The 21,632-nt window shown below is 32.5% G+C and overlaps 1 protein-coding gene across 3 annotated transcripts in view; it reads right to left on the minus strand.

The window, feature by feature from the left end:
• The window catches only part of LOC148603278 (DNA mismatch repair protein Mlh1-like), a 176,276-nt gene that overhangs the window by 29,615 nt on the left and 125,029 nt on the right, over positions 1 to 21,632 (minus strand). For all 3 annotated transcript variants that reach the window (XM_088551355.1, XM_088551356.1, XM_088551357.1), the window contains one exon: positions 20,004 to 20,157. In XM_088551355.1, coding sequence (XP_088407481.1) covers positions 20,004 to 20,157 — 154 coding nt within the window. The remainder of the gene's footprint in view (positions 1 to 20,003; positions 20,158 to 21,632) is intronic.

Below are 21,632 nucleotides of genomic sequence, written 5' to 3' on the forward strand. Positions count from 1 at the left end.
TAAATAATAAAGAGCTGGGCCATGAATGCATGATATGCCTATCCACTGAGCATGAAAACATATCAACCACCTCCCCATTTAATGAAAAAAGTACCAAAAATTGAAAATGTGAATTCGAAATTTTATAGATAGTGAAAAGAAGCCTGTGACAATGAATACAAAAATATCTAAAAGTTCTGTGGCATTTGCTGAAAGCATTTTTCAGTTTTCAGAGTAAAAACTAAAAGCCCTGTTTATCACAGGAGCCCCTGTCTCCTTTGTTAGAAGTCATTTTTTTTTTAGTAAATCAAACGTGTCTGTAAGACACTAATGATGCCCCACTCGCTAGATTGCCAAATTAGGAACATGTTTATTTTTGTATGAAGACATGATTGCAGATTCAGAAATCCTTCCAAGACATGTGTTACTCATTGACTGGGGATCAATTTGGGGATCAGAAATTCCTAAATATATGCATATCTACACATTGTATCCTGGTCACATAGTGTCATGAAATTCTGTTTGGTAGTGTCAGACTAGTTGCGATGAGAAAAAGGGGACTGATGTATGTATTAATGGACACATAAAAAATGTTAAAAACCCCCATAGCAAATCCCTAACTTTGTTGCTTGGGATATATTTCTGACAAAATTCACGAAGTCTAACTATCACCCAGTTCTGTAATATTTCATGAAAATCAAGATTTTATGACCTTGCACACCATCATTATGTGTAGAAACATCCTGCAAAAATTATTTTAGATATAGAGATAGCCATACAAGCCATATAGCTCTATTTCTGGTGAAAATGACTAAGTCTAACTTTCACCAATTTCCGTAATATTTCACGAAAAATCAAGATCCTATCCCTTGCAAACCATTCTTATGTGTAGAAATATCCTGCAAAAAATATTTTAGATGTAGTTAAAAAAAACTACAGAAAGAGATAGCCACACAAGCCATATAGCCATATTTTTGACGAAAATAAGTAAGTCTAACTTTCACCAATTTTCGTAATATTTCACAAAAATAAAAATCCTTTGGCCCTGAACACCTTCATCATGTGTAGAAATATCCTGTAAAATATTTTAGATGTAGTTCAAAAACTGTACGAGGAGAAAGCCGGACAAACCTTGATCATGTGTAATCCGGATGGACAGGGGTAAATTCAGTTAACAAGGACACAAAATTTGATCCTAGCCCCCCCAAATTCCAGTGGTTGTTCTGTAATTTAGATGCATAATCAGCTGATCTACTTCTATTAATCAGTTTGTGTTCAATCAACATTATCAGTATACCTGGTGATTCAAAAAAGGCAATTTTACAATATTACATCCCCAGAGGCTACAAAAAGCGCTGTTATACAACAAAGAGCAAAGTGATTACGTTAAACCAAATACAAATTGTTTCCTTATTTGTGATCGATGCGCGAAGTGACCTCATAAGATAGCTTACTGACATTAAAGAAGCTAGGATCAATCAGCTGGGATAATTCATTACTAAAATAGCACTCAGTGATTAAAAATGACATAAAAAATTGACATTTATAGGCATGATCTGTCGTTTAATGATCAATAAATGTCAATACCTATTTGATAAGCAATAAAAATCATGTTATAACAATTATATTCTGACCGTGCATTTATTTTGGGAGGTTTTTCTTAATCTATCAAGGAAATAATTACCTGAAACGATATCGATCAACCCTGTTTTCCTTGATATCTATCAATGTTTCAGACAGTGTAAAATATACCTCAGAAGGCATGCAGTCGAAGCCCGAGTTTCTCGTTCATCCATGTTGTTAATGCAATCAAGTGTAGAAAATATACAGAATTTATCTTACGTTTTTTTTTTCAGATGTGAATATCAAAATTGCAATTATTTATTGAATCTGTTTAAAACATATTTGTATATTAGAAAATCAGAATTTGAAATAATCAGCTTTCATGATGTGCAGCATGATACGACCACAGTGGTCAAACCCTGAACATTTGGGGCAAATGTGGACACAATATTAATTTTTGACACACTTAAGCATAAGGACTTACAATTTATTATGGACACAACAACTGGTTTGGACAAAAAATAGCGCAAAATTTAAAATTAAATTCAAAATTCTAAAAATCAAACCAAAAATTAAAAGGGTATGGCCCCTATGACCCTGTATAACTGGAAAACAGTAAGTAATCTTATTGATAAATGACAGACATAAAAAATCCAATAAACAAAAGGAGTTTTCGAAACCAGACCAAAATTTAAAAAGTTTATATTATGGGGTCTGGCCCCTTTGACCCATTATAACTTGAAAACTGTAAGAGATATCTGAAATCTGATTGAAAGGTGCATGCAAGGACTTTCACAAAGAAACCAATAAAAAAATAATTTGTAATCAGATCAAAAATAAACATTAAGTTATTGTCTGGACATCATGAAAATGCATGTTTCGGGCTCCCTTTTTGTCCCCTAATTTCTGTAAAGTTCAAGTCTTCACCCCCAAAATCAATCCAAATCTGACCATTGTGGTATAGAATATTGTGGAACAATATCATAGACATTCCTATGCTGTAACTGAAGTTTTACAGTTAAATTCTATGAAATGCTTGTTTAAGGCCCCTTTTGGCCCCTAATTCTAAAAATGTTGGGAATATAACTCCCAAAAATCAATACGACACTTCCTTTTGTGGTTTGAAACCTTGTTATAAAATTTCATTAAAGATAAACCAACTTATTACTCAAGCAAGAAAATCAATTGTCGATGGACGAAGACGATGACAGATAAAAAAAATCAATATATGACTACAAATTGATTGCAGTTGTACAAAAAGTACATACAATTTCAACTTATGCTATCTGCCATACTCATAATTTGGTTATTTGTTCTCTTATACTCAAAAACTTAGAAGAAAATATTAAGCTTTATATGGACTCAAACAAGAAAGTATTTACAATTTATGATACAGAATACCAGTAAATTTCAATCTAACCTATTTTTTTTTCTCCCATGTATCATACAATACATGTCATAGACATTAATGGCAAATAGTAAAAACTTACATGAAATGCAATGATTGTCAAAAAATTGATATAACAGTTTAAAATTTACGAACAACAAAACTGATTATGAGGCAAATAAGCAATAAACCTGATTTTCCTCAATCCAAGTTATGAAACACAACTTGTTTTATGTGAGATTTTTTTTTCCCTCAGTAAGTAAGTATGAAATGAAAGAGATGAGTGAGAGAATAAACGGGAATGAATATAGTGAATACATATATATAAAAAAAAAAAAAACAACCACCACAACAGGATGAAAAATGTCAATAGCATCTATGGGTCTCCAACAAATGACAAGGAAACCCTTGCACCACAGAGCAGGCTGCAGCTGTCCCCAAAACAACATTATGCACAGGTACAGCAATATAGTTGACTTTGTAGACTCCAGCAACATAAAAATAAACTGAAAATGAAAAGCAGCAAGACATATATAGGCCAGAAATTCCTTACTTGGGACAGGTGCAAAATATAAGGCAGCGTTAAAATACTTTGGCAAGATCACAACCCTCACCCCTTTTTATATCTTGCTTCTGTGGAAAAAAAGATTAATGGGGGACTTTGGGGAACTTAGCCTATAAAGCTCATCCATTCAAACAAAATCTGATGGCTTTATCAACTGCCAAAAATAGATTTATTCATAAATGATACAATTTTCAAATTATTGTCTATTTTTACAAATAGAGATATTCAACATCTGACTATATCCTTACATACAACATCTGACTATATCCTTACATACTACTAAGTCATTCTTTAGTATTGCACTACATCAAATGTTTCCTATTTAGTTCTATTTCAAATGCTTCCCAAATAAATAAATGCAAAACAAGAGGTTCCCAGGAGTCTGAATCGCTCACCTGATCAAATTTTTGCCTTCCAAGGGCAATAACTCTAACAAGGAGTTGTCAGACAATTTTGACTCTATAAAGACCTTGGTTGCATTTATCATTAGAATCATTTCATCAATTGAAAGTTTCTATCTATTATAGTTTTCAAGATCTTGGCTGAATTTTGCTAAAAACATCATTTTTTGCCATTCAAGAGCAATAACTCTAACAAGGAGTTGTCCGACAACTTTGATCCCTGCAAACTTATCAAATGGATCATTTCAGCAACTGAATGACTTCTATTTATCAAGATTTTTCAGATATATATTGGTTGAAAGCTAAAAAAAAAAAAACAACAACAACAAAAAAACCCCAAAACTCCACCCCCCCCCATTTTTCCCCTTTTAAGGTCATCCGACAACTTTGAGCCAATGCAGACTCTTGTAGGCCTACTAATGAGGATCATTTTGGCAATTGAAAAATTAATCTAAGCCTGATGGTTTTGGAGATATATGAGAACAATTTCTGACTGACCCCTTTGTTCTATTTTTAGCAACAGGGGCGTTTTTTTCTACGAATAAAATTTCGCCATATCAGATCTAAGAAGATTACCTTAAGAAACATTCATACTAAGTTTTGTTTTAATTGGTGTGGTAGTTTCAGTGTAGAAGATTTTTGAAAGAAATAACATTAAAAACAGGGAAAAAACTTCTGTCTGACCTCTTTCTTCTATTTTTAGTAATGGAGGCCACGTTTTTTGGATAGACCAAAAATCCACCACATCAATACTATGTAAAACACCCTAAGGAACATTCATACTAAGTTTCGTTCTGATTGGTCAAGTAGTTTCAGAGAAGAAAATTTTGTAAAAAATAACATTAATAAATGAACAGCGTCCCAATGTCTCCCATGAAAAAAAAAAAGTGCGGAAAACTTTAAATTCACTGAAATTTTCTAAGTCCAAGGGCAATAACTTCCATAAAAATCAATTAACTGTAACCGAAGTCGAACTTAATCTTTAACTGCTCATAGTAAGACTACATACAAAATATTTAATAAATTGGTAAAAGCATTACAAAAAAAAGTGTGGGAAACTGGAAATTCTCTGAAATTTTCCCAAGTCCAAGGGGCTAAACTTCTGTAAAAATCATTCAACTGTAACCAAAGTCGAACTTAATCTGTAACTCTTCATAATAAGGCCACATACCAAATACAAACTTATTTGGTAAAAACATAACCAAACAAAGTGCGGAAAACGCGACCAGACAGACGAACACCCGGCATTTCTATGTCCCCTTGCAACGTGTCACTGGACATGGTTTCATGAGAGCAGAAAAAAATTTCACCAGAGATAGATCTTGAACACTTATCCCCTTGTCCAAACTTTGCTAAACCCTACAGTTTTTGAGATATATGCAAAAAACTTCTGTCTGACCCCTATGTTCTATTTTTAGCATTGGAGGACATGTTGCTCCAAGAATACAAAATTCATAGGAGATTAAAAAAAAAAAAAAAAAAAAATGCTGATCTATGAATGGAAAGAACTATAGATATGTCAAAATATGGCTTATGTAGAACCTCCCCCCCCCCCCCCAAAAAAAAAAAAAAAAAATTTCTTCCATTGGGTTTTCTACATATTGTATCAACTAACCGGTGACAGTGTCTGAATTCTATAGGCACTTTACTCACAAGATATATAAGAAATTCTATACCAAAATAACTTATCCTTATAAAAGGGAAGTCTTCAAATGTTACTTAATACCACTAATGTCAAGGAAAATTGTGTTTACAACCTTATGTAAGCTGTTCCTTCCCCGATTAGGTTGTTCATCATTAAGAGGACAAGTCATTTATCAAGTTTTTCCTCAATTATTCATCATTATTCAAAGACTTATAGTTTATGCAAGACCACCAGCAACAGCCCTTTGTATACAGAAAAATATTACCCTTGAAGCACTATCAAGTTTACAGACTTTCCTTACTGCCTAGATTTTATCAGTTTAGTAATTTTGTTATTATCCTTATGAATACATAATATTTAAATGCTGAATAGTTTCATGAAGTAAAGAAATATAGAGACTTCATATCATGCTGTACATGAGTACCCAGTCAAAAGACTACCTAATCTTCATATGCTGTACATGTGTACCCAGTCACAAGACCACAAAATCTCCATATCATGCTGTACATGTGTACCCAATCACAAGACCACCTAATCTTCATATCATGCGGTACATGTGTACACAATCACATAACCACATACTCCTCATATGCTATATATGTGCACCATGACCTAAAACCTAAAAAAAAAAAAAAACCAAAAAAACCAAAAAACAAAACAAAACAAAACAAACAAAAACTGACTTTACAGCCCCTCTTTTTGGCACAGCATAGATCACATCAACACAAACCTGAATCTTTACAGTGAATCAAATACTCTGTGGTGGAGGACTATACTAAAATATTCACTGTTTACAGGAACTATCGCAGGAGATATAAACTTTCTTTAGATATCTAGTGTGATAACAAAGATTAAATCTCCTTGTCAATTGTAGAGTAGACCAACTCTATCTTCTGAAGTTAACTATTTCACTTGCTGTAACTGAGGTAGAACCACCACGTCGATTGAATATATATTCAAATGAATTTGCATTAATTACAACACAGATACTGGTATCTCCTAACATAGCCTATCATTCACAGCATGAAAAAGAGATGGTTTAAGTGACATGAACAGTTCTATTTTAAGCAAACTTATAGCATGAACGTATGTTTCAAATTCATCAAAATCAAATTCATGTAAACCAAGAAGGAAATTCTTTCATTAATATATTGAAACATAGCTCCATATATAACTAAACTTAATGAACATAAGTGTTTTAATGAGGCAATCATGAGTTTTTACTTGTTTATTAAATAAAACAACTGTACTGCCATTTGTGACTATACGGAGGTCCTCATTGATCATAGAAAGTTTTCCTGAAAGGCAACCATTATAAACCAAGTAAAAATCTGTTTTTATTTCTTGAAATTAGGGCTTGTTGGTATGATAATCAATTACAGCTAGTAAAATGGTTAACTTCAGGGAGTAAAGTTTCCCTTGACTTGAATGGCCATTTCTAGATGAAACTCCAAATGAAATCGCCAGTTCTTTGTATTGCACATTGTAGATCTTTTTGGTTCTGGTTTTGGCTTCCTATTTCAAAAGTTTTGGTTTTGAGTACTTCTTGTATACAACTACCTTTGGATTTGGATAATCCTATGTATTTGATCATAATGCTGGTGATGAGTGTTTACTCCTTGTAACATGTGTACAGAATATCAAAATTTGAAATATTTATTAATATGATGGGTATTTTTGCATTTGACAAGTAAATTTCAACTTCCTATTATTCCATAGGAATTTGAATCAATGTCTTAAAGAACTTCATCGATAATTGATCAGTCAATCAAAGATCTTCAGAATTTCTATTTATTTATTGTAAATCAAATTTAGATTTGTTCCTGCCAACACAATGTATGTCAATGTATTGCCATGGCAATTAAACTATATATATATAAATTAATTTGGGTGATAAACCAACAAGCCAGATATCAAAAGCCCACAGCGAAAGACAAAAAAGATACAGCCTGGACATGAATTTGTCACTAAAAATCAGGAATTTGACCTTGAGATCAAAGTTCAACGTCATAGGCCAATATCCATGGTACGTGACACATTGTCTTTGGATGATCTACCCACATGCTAATTACCAAAAGCCTACAATGAAAGACAAAATAGTTCCACCCAGACAAGATTTGTAACCAACAAACGGATGGATGGATGGATGGACGGACAGAGTGATCACTGTAGGGCAACAGCCAGTAAGAGTGGCGGGGTCCTAATTACAATTCGGAGGATCAAATGCCAAGGTCAAATAAATGTTATCATAAATGAATATTATGACATGCTATATATCTATAAGGTCTAGATCAAAAGAAAAAAAAAATATAGCTTGGGCAATCTTCCCTACCAAAAAAAAGCATATAATTGACCTTGTGGTCAAAGGTCAAGGTCACATGTCTGTCATAGTGGTATGTAAAACACAGCATCATGCTTTGTATCATAAGTATAACAGTATGACATTCTTTTCTACCTTCAACCAAAGACATTATAAAACTGGAAGTCACCAAGTGCACACTGTATTAAGAGGACAGAGTGATGATTGTGGGCTCTGAGTCAGAAAATTGTGTCCAAGTAGGGCAGCATGCCTAACTGCAGCTGTTACTCCTGTGAGCCTGCACAATAAAAATCTGGCTCAGTGAGTCTGAGAAGAACAAAGCAGGATCTGTTGGATTGGTCAATCATTCTCATCCTATAATGTATGAAATATCTGCCATAGGCTTTTAAACCATAATAAATCAATCCTATCTACCTTCACAACACTGCCCTCTCTTTCCTGGAACAGTAATTTAATGATTAACATTGGTTGGCCTTATCAGGAAACATTTGTGTTCATAGAGCATTGAAAAAATAAAGAATGAATGAATTGATGTTCATTTTCTATTTCGAAATATTTAACCACAATTAACTAAGACATTAATTTCATTTGATAAATTGCAAAAATTGCAATATAAATGTTCTGATATTAGTGACTGCATTCCACAATCTATCATATAGGTAACACATAGGACTTTAAATCCAGCATGCCTTATTATCTGGATGAAAGCAAAAAAAAAATGTTGAATGGCAACTATAGAGCAGCCACTACAGGGTTGAGGTTTAACATTTTGTGGACTTTGCCCTGTTATGGAAAGTAGATGAAAATTTAACTTGCCCAATTTGAAAACTAGCATGCTCCAATGTACATGTGTGAAGAAAATTATTTAAATTTTGCTTGTACTTTGGCAAGTGTAATTCAATTTCTACTTGTCAAGGTAATAAGACAGCCCTTAATGTCAGCCTCTATACAGCCTATATGGAACCAGAGAGGTCTTTTAACCCACAATCCTGTAAATTGTAAAATTTTCTGAGGAACTGATTCCAACCAAGTTATTATTAAAATATAATATTGCCTCCAATTGACATTTTGTCGAGTATAACCTCTTAAACCAAAAAGAAACATGTTGACAACAGAATCGTCAAAACTATTTAACAATAAAATAATTATAGCAATTCTAATTACAACACCTTTCCCCCTTTAATGCCCCATATTTGCCATAGGGATGGGGCAAAAATCTCAAAAAACTACAGGGCCCTCTGCCATTATTTTTAAGAACAATGTGTTAAATTTACAAAAGACCTGATAAGATTTATTCAAGTTTTCTTAATTTAATATAAGTAAACAAACTGCAAAAAATTTGCAGTCATAGAAAGCTTCCTTTCTTGTGTTTGAAGTCAATCTAATTATAACATGAATTTAATATGAAGTAAGCTCACAAGTAAGCCCTTTATGAACTTCTATATAAATATATAATGACCTCACATAAGTTATCTCCCTTTATGCACTTCTATATAAATATATGATGCCTAAACATCATGTAATATTTCATTTCAATTCATTTAACTGTTCAGGAGGAGTTACCCTTACAAGTTTTAATATTAGAACTCTTCAGTGTATATTTTTCCTCAGAACAAGGTGGGGTGTACTTTATAATTTAAGAAGGCAACCTACCCAGGTAACATGATGTAGAAGATTAAATTTTACAGCCCATATAATTAAGATGTTCAGGGGATAGAGGTAATTTTTCACTGATTAAATTACTCACCTGATGAACTTCCTTTATACTATTTAATAGATTTTGGAAAAAATATTATTTTCAACCTATTGTGTAAATGTAATATGTTTCCTTCCAAATACAAATAATGTCACAATAATACAAGGGAACTGCCATGACAATTTTATATGTTTTGATAAATAAATCTATTTCTTCATTGTTTAGTCAACTACCTAATGAAGTTCATCAGGAAGTGATGGTTCTATCAAGGGAAGACCAACTCTATTCCCTGAAAATCATCATTGTTTGTGCTGTAATAATCAAAATATTCACCAGTCAACCTAATGAAGTTCACCAGGTAATGATGGTTACACCAAAAGAAGATCAACTCAAATCTCTTGAACATCACCATTGTATGTGCTGTAATTGGATTGTTTTACGATAGAATGTTTGATCAATCAAGCACACCCTGTTTGTGCTTCCCATGCAGTGGCCCATCAAAGACCACTGCTTGACTTGGGAAGCTTCCCCTGCGGTAACCTGATCAAGTCTGTTGCTCTTCCCAGGAAGACTCCGCTGCAACAACCCAACAATGTACTGATCTTACACACTGAGCTTGATTTTTTACTGTGCTAGCTCACAGAAGCAACACTCCAAACATAGGCACACCACATTATTCTGAATCCAAGCCAGCAAGTTGTCACTCTCATCTCCTTGCTTGGTGGAAAAGCAGCTATTTCCAATTTAAAGGTCAAAGAAAGTGTTGCATATACAGTAGACACAAACAAGGAGACAAAATAATGCGGAGAAAACAAAAAGGGCAACAGACAAGAAATAAATTCTACAACACAAACAGATCTAAAATGTACCCAAAGTAAAAACTAATCTTGATATTGACTGTAATTTCTGGTAAATACTAATTAATTAGTAAGTTATATGTTAGAATTCATCAGAATGTAACAACAGACAGATAAAATGATGCATCAGTAAGTTAAAAGAAAAAAAGAATTACAATTGTTCACTAATTCTGGTATTTAAGTCTGTACAAAAAGTTCACTGTACAATTTTTCCATATTCTTCTATCCACGGCAAAAAAATTCAAGCGGCAGTAAAGCAAGAAATAACATAGTCACGAATGTAAGTGATTAAAAGAAAAATAAAAATATTTATTTCACTCATCACAAGAAAATGAAGTAAACAAAGACATTGATCAACTTAGATTTCTATAAAAAGCATCAATTTGTGTAATTTGTAAATATAACCAGACCTGTAGCGCATGTGTTGTCTTCCTTTTGTGGTTGGTACCTTGTAGTAAAATTTATACAAGATTCATTTACTAATAGTTAAGTAATTGTCTGGACATTTAAAGAAAATGATTGTTGCAAATTCCAAAACTGTTAAAGTCTTAACTCCCAAAACCAACCCCAGCTATCCTTTGGTGGTATGGCACCTTGTAATACAATCATTCAGTTAATAGTCAAGTTTTTTTTTCTGGACATCTGAAAACTGCATGTTTCTTGCCCCTTTTTGGGCCCCTAATTTTGAAAAAGTTTCAAGTCTTAACTCCAAAAATTGATACCAACCTGACCATTGTGGTATAGAATATTGTGAAACTATATCATGGATATTTCTATGCTTTTACTGGAGTTGCATAGTTAAATTCTATAAAATGCATTTTTTGCACCCCTAATTCTAAAGTGGTTGGGGTCATAACCCCAAAAATCAATACCTTAGAATATATTATAAATAAGAACCTTGTTATGAAATTTTATAAAGATCAACCTATTAATATTTAAGTTGTCACATGAAAACCAGGTGTCTACAGATAACAACAATGACAGCCCCATACCATTATAAGGCTACAAATGTTTTGTTCAGACACAAAATTGCTTACAACCTATGCCACATCTTTATGAAGTCCAACAATCCCAAATTTGATCAATCTATCCAATGGGAGTTGAAATAATTGTGATAATTTTTTATGCAGAAGTTAATTCAAAAATACTATTCACTTATTCCTGTAAGTTTGGAAAATGTTTTAAAGTTTTACTATGAATAATTCCAACTCAGTCCTACACCCAATAATTGCATATTTCTGTTGGGTGACTATCAACAAACAAAAATAAAAGAATAGTACCCAACCTAATTCTACTGAAAATTCCTCTTAATTCCACAAATATTTCACACAACTTTAATAAAAAATATACCTAAAGGGGTCAAAAACTATAATTTCATGGTTTGTGAAATCTGTCACTTAAAACAAGCAACCTAGGTGCATTCAATCTTAGTTACATCTTAAACTATAAAACAGTAAATGTGATCATTATTCTGAATCCAAGCCAAACAGTTATCATCTTATTTTCTGTATGCCACATGCTTGGCTGATAAGCAATGGCTACCAGTTATAAAGTCTTTCGAGTGACCTGGCCAGAGATCAAACAAACAACCTCCCCAGCTCCTTCAAGCTGGAGGCTGACATTCAGCATAACTCAATTTATAATTGATACATATGAAATAAGAAATTATATACTGTACTGTGTAACTCTGTCAACAAGCAGTGATGAAGCAAAAAAAAAAAAAAAAATGTTCATTGACTATGCAACAAACAAACCAAAGAACAGACCTTTTACAAATGGAGTTGTATGCAAGCAAGCAAAAACAAGAAAGTATTGTATGGTTAAGATGGCAAAATAGGGCATTAATGGAACAAAAAGGGATATCCCTCTATGTAATTGGTGAAAAAAGGGGAATGGCAAAATCTTCAAAATAGTCTTTACTCAAAAACTACATTTTGGATTTTGCTGAAAATTGAACTTGACCTGTACTTTATGGTATTAAACAACTGTGTCAACTTTACAAAATAATCTATTGATCTGTTCTGAAGTAATCATATGAAAACTCTCGGGGCGGGGGGGGGGGGGGGGGGGGCATTTGGTATATCTGTTTTATATAGCAAAACAAATTATTCTGCTAACACGTTTTTTCTACTTCTACTTCATGAATGAATATCACAAAAAACTGTTGATGGTTAAATGACTAAAACATGACCCATTTTGATTTCAGCACTATGCAAGAATACATAAATCCTCTGTTGAAATCCAAGATGGTGGCTTCCTTTTATCAATAATACTTTTGTATGTGATATACTTACTTGATGCTTTTCGATTTTTATTCTCTTTAACAATAAAAGAATATGAATCAAGTTCAGACTTAATAAAGCTCAAATATTGTTTGAATACAGAATTATGTGAAGGTGAAGGTCAATGCTAAAAGGCAACTGTATGTCAGCTAATACAGATGTTTGGTTTTTGTGTAATACATCTTATAAATACTTTATTTTTATGCCATAGCCTTTTTCTTAATGTTAATCTTAAAAGTTTATCAACCTAATACTAAATCAATCTTAATTTATGAATATTTAAGTGTCAGTCTCTATAAGAATCAGGCAGTGGGTGAAACATGGTATGAAAACATCTATCATTTTGATAGTGTAACTTGACTATTTGAACCATCAGAATCAAGGGAAAAAGACAACATTTTCCACATCTTTTTGGTAAATTGACAAATAATTTCACTGAAGAGCACTGAAAATGAACATTTCAAGGGCAGATAGCTGTCAAAAGCATTATTGTTGTAACATTCTATTGAAAAAATTTCTGAGCAAAGCCAGTAATGCAGAGATCAAATAATGGTCTTTTCAAATAGAGACAGTATCCTTGAGTGATATTACATTGTCAGATCGGTGAGATTTTGACATGCATGTTTCTGATTTTTCCCATTTTGCCTGGTTCTTATAAAACACTTACACTTATTGTGACTTAATAATAAACTTAGAAATTTTCTATTCATGCTTGGTTAGTGACAGATTGAGTAATATTTGGCCAAAAGAACTTCCTGGTCAAAGTATTTTACCCATGGCAATAGTGTGTTTCAATATAAATTAAAGAATAGTTACTCAGAATCACGCAGTGTCAGTTAATATACTAATGGCACATTAAATCACAAATTACTAGAACTAAGTGGTATCCTTTGGAGCAAAATCCCTTCAGCATCTTCCTTTGCAAGATCTATTTTTAAATTTCAAGAGATCTTAATTAATCAATCTATATACTCCATCTAGAATGCCTGCACCACAAGTTATACTTCTTGATGGAAAATTAAAGAACCTTAGTGAGCACGCTCACATACCCCACATGTCCCCAGGTTAGATACTCAAGTAAATTTGTCCATAAAAGAAATACATGTTGAAGGACTAAGGATCTGGAAATGGTAAAAAAATGCTGGTCATTGACCGACAAATTTTGCAAGTGACCGATGATCATTTCCCAATATTAGACATAAAAAATTGTCGACCCTTATATAAATTATAAATTATTATAAATTACCGTCCGCATGGTTTTATTACTGTATAAACATCCTGTCTATCTGTCTCCTAATTATTTATTGGAAATTAATTGACAGGTGTGTGTCAATATTAATATTAATATTACAAAATCATTTTTTAATATTAGAAAACACTCATTTTTGTCCACTTGGCTTGCCATATAGTTTTACTTAATAAAAACATTAATGAGAGCTGTATTTTTATAAAGTCATGTGGTCAAGAGTTTTGCATGGACTTAGTGCAGGCAGTGATGCCATAGATGTCAGAGCACAGAATGGGTTCGAACCCTGAGGAGGGAACACCCAAATTTGTAGCCTAATATTGATTCAAGAGTTTCGATGTAACTTTAGACTAGATTGAATGTATGTATATCAACCCTTGCATCAACATTAGATACTGATCCTAGCCGTGCATGATATGTCTATATAACATATATTTAGATTAAAATATACCTTTTTTTCATATATGTATTATAAGTGTGAATTTAAACAAATATTGTGTACCATATATCACACCTCTAGACCTATATCCCATACCCTATATCACACCTCCAGACCTATATCGCATTCCCTGTATCACACCCCTAGATCAATATTGCATACCCTATTTTGTACTCCTTCACAAGACAAACTTGAAGTATAGTTATATATGACAAGATGAAGATGACATGTCAAAATGTGTATCACGTGGTATTTAACCATCGACCTATATCACCCCACGGGCTGGTGGCCCTTGGTGATATAGGAGTCTTGGGTGGATACAGCATATGATACAGATTTTGACATGTAATATTCAGTATATAAACTATAGTAACGTACTAGCAATAAGAAGAAGACTTCCCATATCCTATAAAATACCGTAAATGAATGTTCAACCTACAGCGTTACATGGTACAAAATACAGTAGTCAGAATACGCGAGATTCAGTTATCAGCAATCAACCTGAATGTAATTATATCAGACTGACACTAGGCAATGACTTTGAATTCTGAAAGTAATATCCAGTGAACAAACATGATTGATATCTATGTAAATACATTTTGGAAGTTCATGAACAGGTTAGTTTGTGCCTAAATCAAAATACATTTATAAGGTGCAATAGAGATACTAAATAAGGATGTAACCCAAGAACTACAGATAGTGTTCAGTAACCACTTTCAATGACAACTATCATTTTGTTGATGATATGTACAGGGTTTTAAATTAGTTGTGGTCTTAGTTCTAGGACCCACATTTTCTAACTTATGACCTTTGAAATTTCTTTAATCCTTTAATATGTCTGTCGGTCTGTCCATAGGCCTTCTAATTGCCACTCCTTTAACCTTTTTAATTGACACTTATTATAGAATTTAAATTTCTTTAAGTGCACCTTTCATTAGATTTGGATAAGTCCTGGATCTTCTACTGTAAAGTAAATTTGAATCCCTAAATTTGAGACAAAATAGTACCGTGCCTGGTAGACAGTTTTGTTTGGGCATGGCACACTGCCCTCTTTGACGAGTTTAATAATGCTCTGTTGTTTTCTGTTCATTTTCCTTAAACAGAAGTTAATGCTCTCATGAAGTGCCTTCAAATTTGTCTCTAATATTCTAACATGTTCCTTTTTAAACCTGGCTTTTCAAAATGAACAGCAAACACTAAATAGAATATGTTATTTTGGGGAATAAGCTACCATATAATGTTACAGCAAGAATCGCATACCATGGTTGAAATTGCTGTTTATTATACAGTATCAATTCTTCCCCATTCATTTCAATAGAGATTAAAACTGCAATATATGCCAATTTTTTTTACTCTGTTTCTTGCTCTTTTTTTCATATATTTTGGGAAAATTAGGACGTGCAATATGATATCTACTCCAGCCAATATTCATGCAAAGACAAAAATATATGCATTTTGTATATGTAATATTTGTGTTAGTTTAAACCCAATTTTGTATACCCTATATCACACCCCTACTCAGAGAACACTTAAAATATATAATTTAATGAAGATGACATGTCAAAATCTGATATCTCATATATTACAAAACAGAGAAACAAACTGGAACATGCCATATTTAGCCATGAAATCAACTGTAAAACAAAGACAAGGTTTGTTCATTAAGTTTCACACAATTGGGCAATTTCCCTATCATCTCATTATACTTCTCTACATGAAAATGTGGTGATTTCTTAAGCATTGGGCTTCCCTAATATTGACAGCCATAAAAAAGAACACATTAATTTAATATTCATACTTAATGAAACACCAATGTGACTTGTTTGACCTTAAACAGACCACCAGGTGTTTCAGTACATATACTTATTGGTAATCTTATAGTATATAAAAATAACCAATGATGTCCAGTTGGAAAACTCATGTTTATTTTCAATCCTTTAATATAAACTCAGAAATCATAGCAAGAGATGCAACTGACTTAAAAACTGCAATATAAAATACTTTCAATATGAATTTTTTTTAACATTACCAATGCAAGTTTTTTTTATGCAAAATAAAAATGGCATGGACAGACAAATGCACATTATAATATAACTGGTCTTTGATGGACATCAGTCCACCAAGGCCCACACTTTCCTTAGGATTCAAAAGAGCATAATGAATAACGAACTTCATCTGATGGTACAAATGTCAAATATATGTCACAAACCAATCTGTCACTTTTATGGTTTATCATCAAAATCAATAACAAAATGTTAATATTCAACAAGCCTTTGGTTCTATGACTTCTTATTAAATATGACAACAGGAATTAAGCAGGGTCATAAAACAGGTCAATGAGGTCATAGTACAAAGTTACCATATATGACATATAACAGGCTGACATTGTATCACAGTCAACCATCTATTCTTTTATATAGTACTTTAATTCTTTTAAATGCAGTGCTTTTATTGCTTTAAAAAGCATTGCAATACAAAATGAACATGGCCTTAATTGACATAACTAAAATTCTTATTTTGATATGTATTTTTTTTATATATGAACTGTAGAAATACTAAACACTTTAAAATCGGTATAGTGAGTTCTTCTCTGCTTAGTAATCAAAATTTGAGATAGACTGACAACTGATTTGCTAGGAGCCAGAATAATGTGTCCAAAAGGTGTGACATATACCTACATGTCTGCTGTTGCCTATGTTTGACACAAACCTACTTGTCTGCTGTTACCTTTGTTTGACACACACCTACTTGTCTGCTGTTACCTTTGTTTGACACATACCTACTTGTCTGCTGTTGCTTATGTGAGCTAGGGCATTGAAGATCCTGCCCAGTGTGTTGGACTATCAGAGAAGGGTTTGTGTAATTAAGATCTTTCCCAAATGGTTTTATGTCCTTCCATAATTTACTTTTAAAATAGCCCTGCTTCTTCATCTTTCAAGACATCATTACCAAATTTCAACCATTGATATACCTCATTTCAGACTTTTACAGGAAGACCCTATTAAGGATTTCTCTTGCTGTCATATGGCCCTAGTTGTAGAAATGGCATGAAAAAACAACAATCAATCAATCATTATAGAAATTACCTCCCCTTTATTGGCCTTTTTTCCACATGATTCCCCCCTCTTCATTTTTAAGGATATCATCATCATACTTGCTTAACATGTAGACATCATCTTGTTCTTTAAGCAGATGATCTGCTAAAGATTTCATCATCTTCTTTCAGAGTTATGTCTCTTAAAAACGAATTCTTTCAATGGCTAATATCTTGAAAACCATTTTTGACAGAACCAATCAGAAAACACTTACACAAACGGATGACCTAATGAGTATATATAGACATGTATTTTGTTATCAAACCTTACCAGGAAAATCATACATAAGATTTGAAAAAATATATTTCAAGAACTAGAAGGTATATGACCTTCACCAATGATCTTTGGTGTATGTGACATTTCATTTGTACCCAAGGTCAAAGGTCACAGAGTGCTAAAAAGCTTTCTCACTACAAACTTCAGGCCTAAAGTTCATGCAAATGATAAGAGATAAGTGCATACATACAGCTTATGAAACGCCCTACATTTTGAGCCAAAGTTTACAACAGTGACCATCTTTTCAAAAGTTATGACAATTTGTTCAACAGAGTCAGGTTTGTGACCTTGACATGAATGTATGACCTAGACTAAGTAAGTTTCTTCAAGGTCACATGATTTTAAGGTGCATGGTGGTAGCCCCATGTCTCTATGACTTCTGGTTCCTTGTTAGACATTGTATCATATTTCACTTATCCATTATGCCCAAAATGAGCTCAGAAATTGCCAAATTTGTGAACCTATTGTACATGTTCAGCAGATTATCATACAGCTTTCTGTTTGAGATATCTTGTCTGTTTTGAATCTATTGAAAGTTGGGTATTAAGAGTGGGGGTATATTTATTTCACAACAGAAGCACAAATAAACTTTACACCGAAAGAAAGATCTGCAAGTACACTTGTTTGACACAATATCAAGGACCAATGAAAAAAAACAAAAAAAACAACAAAACTACAACAACTCGAAATTTTCATATTTTACAATGATTTTGTATAATTCATTGGTGCCCGTTTATAGAATTGATATTGAAGCATTTTTCAACTGCCTTGAAATGAGAATGAAAGGTCCTAACAAGTACATCACAAATACTGTATTTTTTCACCTATAAGATGATGTGGAGTATCAGTCAAATCACCAATTTTTGACTCAAATCAACAAAAAACATAGATACGTCATATTTGTTGAGGGTCAGACGTACATCTTAGGTCACCAACGTTTATTTACCATAGGTGTCAGCGGAAGTTTTTCAAATCATAATATTCAAGTGACGATTTCGTTAAGTTTGTAAGATTTTTTTTAATAAAGTGTATTTTTTAAATGTTAGTTTTATTTGATTCTGAGTCAATTGCTCTGAACAAACAATATAATGTAGTATTCATAATTGCAATAAAAAAATTGCTACCTTTAAATATGGTGGCAGTTAGCAAATTAGATAACACTGTAACTGACAAAAATTTGTGTGAATGTGTTATGACATACCATAATGGGTATAAATTTGCATATAAAAGGGCAGATAAATCTGGAATGATCTGATTAAAGATTTTGTAAACATATCTTCAAGAGTTTGTTTATATACTTTAATGGTTTTGAAGAATAGCACTTAGGAACGAATTAAGATAACATCATCATATTCATTCATAATTAGATAGTGGCACTGATCAATTATTTTTTTTTTTAGTTCAATCGAACGCCAGTTTGATTTGCATTGACAGCTTTTGTTTTTCTAAAACATGTGATTGCAGATTACTCCATATTATGAATGAAAACAGTCAATATAATGTAGTGCAATGCTAATGAAATCACATGTAGATGATTTATTTTCTTGAAAAATCGTTAAATAAGTTGAAGTGGATGGTAAGTTGACGCTGATATTTTGCTGAAAAAATATCGACTTATAAAAAAAAAATGGTATGAATGTGTTTTAACGAAAAGAATCAGATTGGGGTTAATAATTGCAAAATGCTTTAGTTCATAAAAAGTAGGGGGTGGCGGGGTGGAGGGACTGGTGGGATGGGGGTGTTGCATATCAAATGAAAGATCATCAAAATCATAATGAAAACCTCGACAGTTGCATTTAAAAGGTTACCAAGAGCAAAAAGAAAATTGTTGTAGATGGTAAGCTTGTTATATGTCAAACATAACATCTTAACAGGTACATTACAAGAAGAAAACTTTCAATGGAAAGACCTTTCAATTGCTTTACAAACAATTGACAACAATACATGAAATATCTGCCATAGGATGTTATACTACCATCCAGGGCCTAATCTAGAAGGAGAAATGGGCAAAAACTTCTCCTTGTTTGTGCTCACTTCTCCCATTTGTCTTTGAGAGGGAGAAGTTTTTGTAATAGATTACATAGACAAAAATGTCAATATTGTTATTTTTCAAACAGAATTTACGAAAACTTCTCCTTATCATCAATATCTAGATTAGGCCCTGCTACTATCAATCAATCAATACAACAAATGTAGAAGCAGGAGAATCAAACTGTTATTTCAAAAGAAAAATAAATAAATTTAAAACTAACTTGAGTGTAGTAAGTTCTAGACTGGTTGGATCCAAGTAGCTTTGTTTCAATAACTTCTTGTATATCCTCTATAATGGTATCTTCATGCAGGAAATGAACTTCATGTTTTGTTGGGTGTACATTTACATCCACATTCTGGGGAGCAATTTCTAGACTGGAAAACAAAAACAACAAAAAAAAGTAGTCAATTAGTTGTCATTTTTTATGTTTCCTTGTTTTTCATTTAACATTTTGTTTTTTTTATAGATTTGGTCGATTTTTGTCAATAAATGAATAGTTTCACTTCATTTCTTTTGGGGCCTTTTACAGACTCTATGGTGACCAGTTGAATTGTTTGTTACTTGGATTTTGGAGAATGACTGTCGCATTGGCAATCATTCCAAATCTCCTACTTTTATATAATTGTAAAAAGTCACCAAAAATAGAACATTAATGATACATTAAGTGATATACTACCGTGTAATTGTGAAAATAGGAGGGATAGCAAAATGTTTAAAAAATCTGATAATAACTTAACACTTTGTGTGGCTGGGTATAAAAGTAAAACTGTAACTGTTTAAAGCCTCACAAAAGGATTTGTGTACCTAGTGATTTTACTTTTATAGACAGCAATCTTATCTCAATGTTAAAGCATCTGATAGTTATCTAATTTGCTTTGTAATAAGCCTTCTGATTGGTTGGGTTTCTTGCCAAAATATACATTATTTTGTATAAACTAATTTTGTACTGTGGCATCATTAAGGCTGATTGGTCCCCAGTTCGCAATGCAAATAATTCCAAAAAGTTTACCATCAAATCTAAACTTAGACTAGAACAGATTTGAATTTTTGACCAAGCTATGCTTGAATATCCAATTTTAGGATTTAAAGTTTGTTTATAAACCAATTTGAATTTCATGAAGCATAAACTGCCAAAAGTTAGTTATATCTTCAAAAACATTAAAACAATCCTTAGGGAACTATCTTTTAATTATTTTTATACCTTGGAACGAACCATTTGTCGGTCTATTGAATGATTAATCAAGAGTTACATCTAGAAGGTATATGCACATATAGAATGAAGAAAAACAGAACACATTCTTTAATTGTCAGGGAGTAATTCATTACATATACATGTATGTACAAATGTCTCAGAATGAATGACTCTATTCACTACACTGCTCCACTGGATCAAATTGATACAGGGAAGATAATGTAAACTTATAGAAGGGTCTGAAAAATTCCTAACGTTAAAAATTTTTTGGTTGTTTCCACTGCTGAACTCAATCTTGTACCGCTGTGACATCTACATATATATATATGTTAGAGTTATCTGATGTTCGAGTCATCCAAAGTCGAGTAATGTATTGGTCGGTGACTGACATACATGTATACATGTTTTTCACTTTATCAAGGAACTTTGTGATGTCTTCTTTCTTGTTTTGGAAGATAATTTTTGTGTGTTCTGAGCAACATTGAATTTTTAAGGGAAAATTCGTGTTTAATTATTTTTTTTAACATTGAAAATGTCATTTCTACATTACAGGCTGCTTTGAATAACTCAATATCGACAGTGACGTCAAACCACATTCACTACATCATAACAATTAAATTTTAGATTTAGTAGTGAAACAACAGTCATAAACAACAT

The sequence above is a fragment of the Perna viridis genome, chromosome 11 (assembly GCF_037379345.1).
Source record: "Perna viridis isolate PV_CMFRI_1.1 ecotype Kerala chromosome 11, ASM3737934v1, whole genome shotgun sequence".
In the NCBI taxonomy this organism is placed as follows: domain Eukaryota; kingdom Metazoa; phylum Mollusca; class Bivalvia; order Mytilida; family Mytilidae; genus Perna; species Perna viridis.